The following is a 12,134-nucleotide window of genomic DNA, read 5'->3' as shown; positions in this document are numbered from 1 at the left end:
CACATACCAGGTATCATGGATCAGTTTGGATATGTCAAAATACTTGAAGAGGTCATGTTGCCTTATGCTGAAGAGGACATGCCTTTGAAATGGGTGTTTCAACAAGACAATGACCCCAAGCACACTATTAAATGAGCAAAATCTTGGTTCCAAAGCAACAAAATTAATGCCTCGCAGATGTGAAGAAATGAAAAACTGTGGTTATACAACTAAATACTAGTTTAGTGATTCACAGGATTGCTAAAAAAGCAGTTTGAACATAATAGTTTTGAGTTTGTAGCGTCAACAGCAGATGCTACTATTATTGTGAACACCCCCCTTTTCTACTTTTTTTACTAATAGCTCAATTTCATAGCCTTAAGAATGTGCATATCATGAATGCTTGGTCTTGTTGGATTTGTGAGAATCTACTGAATCTACTGGTACCTTGTTTCCTATGTAACAATAAGAAATATACTGAAAACCTGGATTAATCTTTTTAGTCACATAGCACTACTGTTATTCTGAACACTACTGTATGTATATATTAATGTGGAAGAAAGCCAAGGACCTATTGACATGGAAAGTTCTTTCTTTTTAAACCTGAGTTTTTAGGTTCCATTGCCCCAGTGTCTTTGGGGTACTTTTATTGATGGTTATTTCTAGTTTTGAAAACATATACTAATCTACATGAAACCTGCAGGGATCTGTGTCTTAACTCTTCCAGGCTGGTGGAGATACTGTTCTTGGTACATTCAATCTTTACCTCTATCTGAGAAACAGGTATTATTCCAACATGTGGAATGATACCTGATACCTCTGATACCTCTGTGGATACGAGACCGTCGACCATCAGCTTAGAAATGATCTGGCGTTTTCTGCCTCGTTGTCGCAGCTCAGAGCGCGGCCCGCCGAGCGTCCTTAAATCCGTCCTTAAAGCTGTAGTAACACTCCTTATTCTCTGTGAAGCCCGTAAAATTTTCACTGAAAGCCAGATAAATTTTTCGAATGGTTTCCAGGTGCCAGTCTCTAACAGCTTCTGAAAAAATTCTGATGGAAAAAAAGTCCAAATCATTCCGCCATTTCCAGACAATGAAAATCCGAGGAGAGAACGGGACCACTCCTTCCACAAGGCGTGCTCGCAGGCGAATGACGTCACCGACAGGCGTGGAAAAACTCACGCATGCGCACGAGGGTTCAAGCTTGTCTGATGTAAAAACATATGAATGAAATCCATATAGTTTTTGAAAAAAAAAAAGGACTGTTACTTTATTGACAGACCTCGTATATAAAAGTATTCCAATATAGAGTCAATGGGGTCATAAATAACCCCACTTGTATATTAGGTGCTAAAATAGCTTGGTTGCTTGAGAGTTAATTCAGTTGATCTAGTAGCTCTGTGGGATATCTTAAGAATTTGTGGGATCCCTAATAACTTGATGGCCATTGTAGCCAGCTGATACACAGGTACTGTGAGTGCTTGGCAGATAGGGGAGCAGAATCTCTGATGTCTTCCCAGTGATATGTGGTGTTCATCGGGGCTGTGTTCTGACTCATTCTCTGAGTGTCAGGTAGGGTTGTGGAGTTCAGCATCTTGAGTGCCTTTGTTGGTGAAGTCAATTTTGCTGACCTTGACTTTACAGAGGATGCTGCTACTGATCCTTGTGGAATACTTGATAAACTTTGTGGACACTTGACAAGCTGGTAAAGAAGTTATAGAGTTCCTGGGTTTCTGGATTTAGCCATCAAAAGTGTATCTGTGTGTGATGAAAGATTCACTTTGCCAATCATAGCATTCAAGACTGCAGGAGCTCACCATGTGAGATAAAGAGAGCTCTGGGAAGAGCTTATAGAGTCATGAGGTTGCTGGACAGAGGTGCATGGCAGTACTGATTCCTTTGCAAGAGAATGAAGGCCCAAATGTTTCGAGTCTTAGGACTTCCTGTCTTACAGTATGATTATGAAACCTGGCCTGTACACAGTGACCTAAGTCAACAAATGCAAGTCTCTGAAACTCAGTGTCTCTGGAAGATATTTGGGTATCACTGGAATGATTTTGAGTCAGATCAGCTGTTGCTTATGCCACTGTCAGTCCAGAGTAAAATGTGACAGACTCTCTATCGGACAATGAAAAGAATGGTGGTTACATGGTTATTGCAGTGAATCATGTCACTGCCTGCAACCATTTGCAAGGAGATGTGGCGCCCACTTTCTGTTGCAAAGCGATCTCCTGATGGGAGGTGACCTATATCCAAATGACCCGGGTATGACTCACTCTCAGACAGACTGGCGAAGTTTGCAAATCCATCTATTTCATAAATGCAGACTAATTGCCAATACGCTGATTGCAAACAATCAGTCAGTCTGCCACCAGTCACAAACCACACATATGTATGTTAGTGATGCATGGATCAGCTCTAACATCATTTGAAGATGTGGTTTCACATAAATCATCTAACCCAGGGGTCACCAACCCTGTTCTTGGAGGGCACCTATCCTGCATGTTTTCCAAGTCTACTTACTCAAGTTACACCAGATTTTTTTTTAAAAGTGGCATTTTCCAGTTCTTGATTGGCTGAGCACACCTGATAGATTTAATTGCCTGGGAGTGGAACAGGGAGAGTTAGAAAACATTCAGGGCAGGTGCCCTCCAGAAACAGGTTTGATGGCCCCTGATCTTACCGATATCCATCTGCACCACTGACTGTCTTCTATATTATAATAGCCAATTAATGTTAGCTTAACAGTGTTGTTAGTGTCATTGATTTATTGTGTTATTGTAGTTCAATTGATTTAGTCAGTTCAATTAAGTGTCATCTTGCCATTATCACAAGTAAGTTAAGTGTGATATTGCCGTTACCATGAGTGATAAGTGTAGTGTGCTTGATGCCTTCAGCCACCCTTCTCTGTTAGTGGGTGTGTAAAAATAAAAGGACCTGCCTGTGGCAAAATGCAGAAAAGATAAAAAGCTCTCTCTCTGTGTGTGTGTGTGTGTGTGTGTGTGTGTGTGTGTGTGTGTGTGTGTGTGTGTGTGTGTGTGTGTGTGTGTGTGTGTGTGTGTGTGTGTGTGTGTGTGTGTGTGTGTGTAACTTCAATCACAGACAAACTGGATAGAGCTGACATTTACTGTTTGGTATGCTTATGTATTTTGGGTCAAGGATGAATGCTGGAACGCTGACAGGACTAATATTTTTTGGAGAAACTATGGATATTTGCTAACAACGCTGAGCAATGGACGTTGATAATTACATTCTGGACTCACATGCCATTCCAGCAGGGGGCAATAAATCATTTCTATATTAAAAGTGTGGGGGTGTGGGTGATTTTATTTAGTAAGTTCAATGTAAGTATATAATATAATTCTAAATACATTAATAAAAATACATGGATGACACAAGACAGTGAAAACACATTTCCGTTGTCCATTTAAAAATCAATGACAAAATAGAAGTTATAATGAAATAAAATAATAATAATTTAATGTTTCATTTTATTTCATTCATATAGCGCCAAATCACAACAAAGCTGTCTGAAGGTGCTTCACATGAGTAAGATCTAACCTTACCAACCCCTAGAGTAAGTACACATGTAACAGTGGTAAGGAAAAACTCCCTTAGATGATGTTGTGGAAGAAACCTCAAGCAGTCCAAACTCAGAGGGTTCACCCACTGCTTAGGCCATTCTAACAAGGTTTTACAAAGTTTTTACAAAGCTGAAGAAACAGGAAACATAAAACCAGAATAACATCAAAAACACAGTCCATTATGGAGTTGAGTACACAAGCAATTGTGCCACAGGCAGGGGGTCACTCAGCACCCTGGGATGCAGGGCCAGCCTTCATCCCTCATGGCATCAGTGGCCCCATCCTCCTGGTAGAATATATTCCAAAGGCAGACTGTAGCGTGCTGCGTCAGCCATGGCATCTTGTAGTCAGCCCAGCACCCTGTGGTGTGCAGCTGTCAGCCTTGTGAGATGTCATCTGTACTTCAGACAGAGAGAGAAAAAAAAAAAAAGCAGAATCAGTCACCCAGAAAAACTGCACCTAAGCCATGAGTTCCCCAGCAATAAATCGACAGGGAAGCAGAGAGAATAGTAATGTGATCGCCGGCTACTAGCCATAAGCTTCACTAACAGGCCCAGACTTTAGATGAAGCGAGGCCGAGACCTGTTCCATTGCTAATAAGATGATTTAAAGGGATAAGAAGCATAATTCCATACTATGCAAGTATGCTAGCTATAAGAGAGGGAAAATAGATGCGTCTGGACTTGAATGTCGTTACAGAATCTGACTTTTATCTCCGTAGGAGGATCATAACACAAAACAGGTATTTCTCATCTTATGCACAGATTTGTGCATATGAACATTTTTATGCAATGTATGGAATTTACCAACTTGTAGACTGAGTAATATGTGTAAATATACACCCAGCTCTGGCCATCCGTACATAGAGCATGTATTATTTGCAAATGAAAGCTGCATGAGCATGCAATCTTATCCACATGTTACATTCTTTATTTCCTTAAATTAATAAGTACTCAGTTAGTAATTATGTTGAGTTAGAAACAGAAGTGTAGCCTCAGTGGTGTCAAAACCTACAAAAAACACCTGTGTGAACTTCATTAGGAAATAATTTTTCATAAAGACAGCAGGGTGGTGATGTCACAAGAGTGCAAGGGATTCTGGGACAATAAATGTAACAATAAATACTTGTCTACTTATTTTATTTATCAGAAAGTTTTATGTTTGGTGTTGTGGTGAGCATGTTAAAGCTTTTTAAACCTTGTTAAAATTATGTCCATAAGTACTTTTGATGTCTAAAAATAGAAGCAAGACAACACCATGAGGGAATAGTCATTGTGAATGGCAGAGCTTAAAACTACTGATTGATGGGCGGGTGAAACCTGCTGGTGCATTTATTTTATTTACAGTTGTATGCAAAAGTTTGGGCACCCCTGATAATTTTCATGATTTTCCTTTATAAATCATTGGTTGTCTGGATCAGAAATTTCAGTTAATTATATCATATAGCAGAGGAACACACTGATATTTGAGAAGTGAAATTAAGTTTCTAGTATTTACAGAAAGTGTGCAATAATTTTTTTTTAAACAAAATTGCACCTGCTATTACTGCTGTTATATAACTATGAAAATTAACAGACATAGTAAAGTGAAATGAAGTTTCTAGTATTTACAGAAAATGCAATAATTATTTAAACAAAATTGGGCAGGTGCATAAATTTGGGCACCCTTGTCATTTTATTGATTTGAATACATTTAGCACTAATTATTTGAACACAAAATTGGTTTGGTAACCTCACTGACCCTTGACCTCCTTACACAGGTGAATCCAATCATGAGAATGGGTATTTAAGGTGGCCATTTGCAAAAGTTTCCACTCTTTGCATCTCTTCTAATGAGTGGCAACATGGGAGCCTCTAAACAACTCTCAAATGACCTGAAAACAAAGATTCTTCAACATCATGGTTTAGGGGAAGGATACAAAAAGCTATCTGGGAGATTTCAGCTGACAGTTTCCACTGTGAGGAACATAGTGCGGAAATGGAAGACCGCAGGCATAGTACTAGTTAAGGCCCAAAGTGGCAGGCCAAGAAAAATCTCAGCTAAGCTGAAGCGAAGTATGGTGAGAACAGTCATAGTCAACCCACAGACCTGCTCCAAAGACCTATAACATGATCTTGCGGCAGATAGTGTGTCTGTGCATTGTTCAACAATACAGCGCACTTTTCACAAGGAGATGCTGTAATGCAGAGGAAGCCTTTTCTGCGTACACGCCACAAACAGAGTCGGTTGAGGTAAGCTAAAGCACATTTGGACAAGCCAGCTTCATTTTGGAATAAGGTGCTGTGGACTGATGAAACTAAAATTGAGTTATTTGGACATAACAAGGGGTGGTATGCATGGCTGAAAAAAAGAACACAGCATTCCAAGAAAAATGCTTGTTACCTACAGTAAAATTATGAGGTGGTTCCATCATGCTGTGGGGCTGTGTGGCCAGTGCAGGTACTGGGAATCTTGTTAAACTTGAGGGTCACATGAATTCCAGTCAATATCAGCAGATTCTTGAGAACAATGCTCATGAATCAATGACAAAGCTGAAGTTGCGCCAGGGCTGGATCTTTCAACAAGACAATGACCCTAAACACTGCTCAAAATCTACTAAGGCATTCATGCAGCGGAACAAGTATAACATTCTGGAATGGCCATCTCAGTCCCCAGACCTGAATATTATTGAAAATCTGTGGTGTAATTTTAAGCGAGCTGTCCATGCTCAGAAACCAACAAACCTGAGAAGTTTTGTAAAGAAGAATGGTCCAAAATACCTTCAACCAGAATCCAAACTCTCATTGGAAGCTATAGGAAGTGTTTAGAGGCTGGATCTACAAAAAATTGAGGATCTACTAAATATTGATGTATTTTTTTTCTGTTAGGACACCCAAATGTATGCACCTGCCTAATTTTGTTTAAAGACGTATTGCACACTTTCTGTAAATCCTATAAACTTCATTTAATTTCTAAAATATCACTTTGTTTATCTGCTATATGATATATTTAACTGAAATTTCTGATGCAGAAAACCAATGATTTATAAAGGAAAATCATGAAAATTATCAGAGGTGCCCAAACTTTTGCATACAACTGTATTTTTGATACTTTGTGTCTCACTGCTGTGTCCATACATAAATACTTTGATAGCTGCTTCATAAAAGTTGATTTTCTTCACTCTCATAGCTGTTATTACAGTGAAGAATACAAACAACTCCCGTGTGTTTCTACATATGATTAATTTAGGGCATTTCTGAATGCAAATCATCATAAATATGCACAGGCATGTGCTTTAGAACATGAATTTTATCATCACCTGATACTTACTGACGTGCGTCTGAATGGCGTCCATCTGTTTGATGAATACAGATATTTTTTTTCTACTTACAGACATATTAAATTTTGTTCATATGACAGCACTGAGACCATTTGCAAAGCACAGTTTGTTAAATGAAGGCCCTGAAGTGGCAATGGAGTGGTTGTCTGCCTGGGTAGTTTCCAACTAGGACCCAGGCTGCTGGTTAGTGGAGCTTATATGGTGAAGTGTGGCACCAATGTGTGCTTGCTGGCCTGACAGCAATCAACATCAGTTTGATTAATTGACGTAAACCATGAGCTCTGTATGACATTGCTCTGCAGTGTGTCCATTCATTAAAAACTGAAAACAAGTTCCGCTATTCATAAATGCATTCAGTCATTGGACTGTGAAACCTGACTTAATGTTTTTCACCTTTTCTTCTTTCCAAAGGACTTGGGAGTGACTGCCACATGAAACCTTGCAATCCTCGACTTCTACAGAAGAGAGCTTTGAGGTAAGATACACAAGACAAAGGTATTAAGAGAACAACATAAAAAATACATAAAGGAAAACCTGGGGCAGTAATTCAACTAAAACATCTAACGTTGGTTTGGAGGAATGCTATGGCAACAAGTGCAACCTCTGGTCTGTGGTGGATCCAGAGATTACCACTGCTGCACTGCTGTCGTGTTTACGTTTTTTTTTTTTTGTTTTTTTTTTAAGGGTGTTTAAATGTCTTAAAGGAAAAGGTTTAAAGTTTGGGAAAGTCAGTTTGTCAGAGGAAGAGTACCATTTAATCATCTGGACAGGCAGTCAAAAATCAGGGTGGGGATTGTTAAGGGCCCTTTCACACATCATGCAAATTTGGTCCATTTGCACAAAAAGTGTGCATGAAGCAGGAATCATAATCATATGCTGATTCCAATGCCTTGTACACCTGTTGTTACAAATATTTGCACACCAGGGGCTGAAATACAGAGTGTGTGCTGTGAGAGCCCATCCAACCCTCTCGCGGCAGGTGTTGGCCAAATTCCACCTGACACACACGAACATCTAACACCACTCTCTTGGCACTTAGAAAATCTGTGGCCATTCACACTATCATCATGAACACAGTCTGCAGATGATCACTGTCGAGCTGGATGTGAAATTTGTCTAAGTGCCCCACAAATGAAGTTGCCGAGTGCACATATGGCATGCCAGAGTGTCGGCTCCCCCCACAACACCTGTGTGCTTGTCCCCCCCCACAGGTGAGGCATCTCTCATCTGATAACAGAGTGATATCTTGGTCTGTGCACTGACAGGACAGGGGGCATGGCTGGCTGCCCACAGCTGTTGAGACAGCTCAAGTTCTGGACATCACAGCTGCAGCACACGGGACTTGTGTGTGGTTGTGTGGCCATACATAAAAACACATATCGCTTTTCCACAGGCTGGAGAAACGGACTGTTTATTCATGGGGACACACAGCAGGTAATCTGAATGTCACGTCTGACAGGACATGCATGTCAGGCCATGAGGGCCGTGAGAGCTGTGAGCAGCGCGCTGCAGGACCGGGACAACCCAACAGTGCAACAAATATGCATGCCACTTTCAGTCACATATCAGCAGAAATACACCGTACCAAACACTGTTTGGTCAGTTATTACAGTGCTTTTTTCTTTTTTTAGAAACAGGTTTATCTGCTTGTTGATTTTTAGCCATTTTATGCTCCTGTTACAAGACAGTGATTATAGTGCAGTGGTAAAGTTTCTGTCTAGTAATCAGAGTGTGTGGGTTCAAATCCTGTGAGTGGCATTTTTTTTCTAACCAGGGTTATTTCACCACGGGGCTCTGTATTGCATCCCCTTTATGTATTATTTATATCAACCCAGTGATATTCACTAATTATACAGCTGTTTTTTATTTATTTTGCTCCACATCAGCGGCGTGATGTGGTGCAGCTCTTCCCATGGAACACACTGTGTTCATGCTTGAAAGACACCATTACGTGCATGAACCGTCACACCAGGATCATGCATGCTTGCCTGTCTGCGCGATATTTTGTGGTTCGCTCATACGAGCTGTTTCGCCGTGAGCCGTCCTGCGCTGTACATATTTGTACTATGTGTGAAGGGGCCCTAAAATTTAACATTTGTTGCACTGGCTGTGTGTCAGTTCAACAGCTGCAACTGCAATTAACTAGTCTGTCCCATTTCAAAGGCGCTTTGGAAAGTGGCGGGCGTGTGCTCCTTCCCCTAAAAATGAAGGATAGGTGTTTGTCCTATGTGAAGTGAAATGCTGCGATTTGACACTAAAGAAATAAGTTGAATTGAACTGAAGAGTGTACCCTTTGAGACTCAAACAATACCATGAGTCATTGGACCCCCCCCCCAAAGACATATTGGTTGATCATTAAAAAAAGCACACTTTTAGGTTCCATATGTACAGTTATTCAAAAAAAAGGTAATGTTTATAATTAAAGTACTGAAAAATTACACCCATTACATGCGGTTGTCACTAGCAGATGTCAAAGTTCCCAAGCAATGGGGCTACATTTGAAAAGCCTAATGATACAAGAGAAAATGTTCCATGGGCTAGACTGTCTCATTTCAGAGTGGTTGGTTCCAGCCTCCACTGTATTTGAAGGGTTGAAGTATGAAAATCTTTGTGAGACAAAGCCCTTAGATGGGTGCAGATCCTGAAATATACCATTCTTACCAGTGGCATATGCTTGAACAATGCCATAAACATGCTAAATTAATTATAGGTCTTATGGTCAGCTACCTGAAAATACATATTTAACCTTGGACCTTAAACCTTAAAAAATAATGCTTCAAGAATTTCACAGTAACGTGGTGTCTATTAGAGATAGCCCAGGGATCACTAATCCTGATCATGGATATGTCTTCCATATCTCCCAGCTACAACCACAGGTAGATCTGACATTAATCTGGTGTTTCCTTGCTTTTGATTGACTGAGCACACAGGACAGGTGATCTCCAGGAGAAAGTTGGTGATACCAAGCTAGAGTGTCTTAACTTAATGTCCAGCATTTTATTATTTTTCTTAAGTAATTACTTTATGATCTATTTTCTCTCAGGTTATGTCAAATTTGAGAACCATGCTCCAAAAGACAAGGATTTTTTTTTTTTTTAATTACATCCGCCAAGGACGTAATAAATTATTTGTCTGTCTGTCTGTTAGCAGGATCACATCAAAACTACTGCATGAATTTTGACAAAATTTTCACCACAGATAGATATTATGCTATGGTAGACCCCATTACATTTTGGAGGTGATCCGGATCCAGATTCTGGATCAAGTTGTCACTTTAAATAGGCTTTGAAGAATTACGACAAAACTACTTCACAGATTCTCACCAAATTTGCACCACAGATAGATATTAGGCCACTGAAGACTTTATTGAATTTTGGAGGTGATCCACATCCAGATTTGAATTCTGGATCAAGATTTCCCTTTATATAGGCTTTGAAGGATTATGTCAAAACTAATGCACAGATTCTCACCAAATTTGTACCACAGATAGATATTAGGGCATGGAAGACTCCACTGATTTTTGGAGGTGATCTGGATCTGGATTGGTGGGTGTCAGAAATCTGTGATTGCTCTTGTTTTTATTTATAACTGCTCCTAAGTGAGCTGTAGCTTCAAAATGCTAGTCCTGGTGCCAAGTTCTAGTTAAACCCTGCAGTGGTCTGCTTTTTTCATGGGTTAATTTTGTAGTTGTTGACACTGTGTTAAGCCTTGGTCCCACCGAATAATAATCCATGAATAATGATCCACGTATGGGTGTGTCAGCGATTATTTGAAGAATGGTCCACGTTTTAAGCCGTCACATATCCACTACTAAGGCGCCTCTATGTGCCTTTCTGTACCTTGCATGTGCCAGGTATCAGCCTCTAGTGAGCTACAACCGAACTGTCATTTGAGACCCATCCAGCCTCATGTCACGTGGCTCATGTCGCCGCATATGATCCACGTCAAGCCACATATGATCCATGTAGCGCCATGTTAACGCGACATTGGTACACTTTTCGGCATGGGTTTGGTCCAAACCTCCAGTCTTTCCACACTTGGTCCCTTTAAAGTGTGGGTTTTCAATTCACAGCATCCATTCAAGATGTCACATTTTTAAACGCAGTCTGAAAAAAGACGCTGCACTGAATGAGTGCACACCTCCGCGCCAGGGGATAACTACTTTGGCACGACACTGGCCGGTGTGCACCAGGCTGCTGTTCACTTGTGTTCCAGAGTCAAATGCATCAGGTCTGTGTGTTCACCCAGCTCTCTGTGAGCACACACACACACAAAAAAAAAACACTAGAATGAGGTGGCCACTTTAAATAAATAAATGGACTGCATTTATATAGCGCTTTTCCATCTGAATTAGATGCTCAAAGCGCTTTACAAATAATGCCTCACATTCACCCCGATGTGAGGATGCTGCCATACAAGGCGCTCACTACACACCGGGAGCAACTAGGGGATTAAAGACCTTGCCCAAGGGCCCTTAGTGATTTTCCAGTCAGGCTGGGATTTGAACCCAGGATCTTCTGGTCTCGAGCCCAATGCCTTAACCACTAGACCATCACCTCCCCCCACTTTAATTATATACACCCACTGCCACAACTGTGGATCACTTCCCCCCCCCCCCAAAAAATATTTTTTATTTCTTCCATGGCTTACAGTCATCATCATCCAACTTTTAACTTTATGTTATGTCTGAAAAATCCCTCTTTTGCGCTCTTATTCTGTGTTCCTAGACAGCTCTGCCTTCATTCTTGCAGCTTCACTGGTGTTGTTTCTTCCACCACTTTAAACATACAGCCACTTTGACACCGTGATCCAACTTTTAACTTTGTGTTCATCCTGTATTGACTGCAAAATCACTCTTTTGCGAGCTGGTGTTTTGCGTAAATGCTCGTGTTGGGTACCAGTCAGTGCGCACAGAGTGCGCCTCATCTGATCCATTAACAAAATCTATCATAAACATACTTTTACAGCTAGGAATGAACATGCAACTGTTTTACCAAGCTCTAAAAACATTACAGATAGTTACCTTTAAGCTGTTCCAAAATACATTCCTCATGGAGCAGGAGAGAGAGAAAAAAGTCCAGATGAAACAGTCTTCTGTGATTCCAGAAGTGATTAGAGGTGTTTTCAACATCCAAGGTTTGACAGAAAATGATGAATCCGCTACAAAATAATTATTTTATATATAGCGTCCGGCACACAAAGCAGGTGGGACAACCTGCCTCCATGCTGTTTTTGCTAAATTTTGAACATTTT

General features: G+C 40.5%; 1 protein-coding gene across 2 annotated transcripts in view; it reads left to right on the top strand.

The window, feature by feature from the left end:
• The window catches only part of svila (supervillin a), a 227,408-nt gene that overhangs the window by 68,170 nt on the left and 147,104 nt on the right, over positions 1-12,134 (top strand). For both annotated transcript variants that reach the window (XM_034172410.1, XM_034172402.1), the window contains exon 2: positions 7,293-7,356. In XM_034172410.1, coding sequence (XP_034028301.1) covers positions 7,293-7,356 — 64 coding nt within the window. The remainder of the gene's footprint in view (positions 1-7,292; positions 7,357-12,134) is intronic.

The sequence above is a fragment of the Thalassophryne amazonica genome, chromosome 1 (assembly GCF_902500255.1).
Source record: "Thalassophryne amazonica chromosome 1, fThaAma1.1, whole genome shotgun sequence".
NCBI lineage: Eukaryota > Metazoa > Chordata > Actinopteri > Batrachoidiformes > Batrachoididae > Thalassophryne > Thalassophryne amazonica.
Note: the sequence above shows the minus strand (reverse complement) of the source record. Positions and strands in the feature narration are given on the sequence as shown.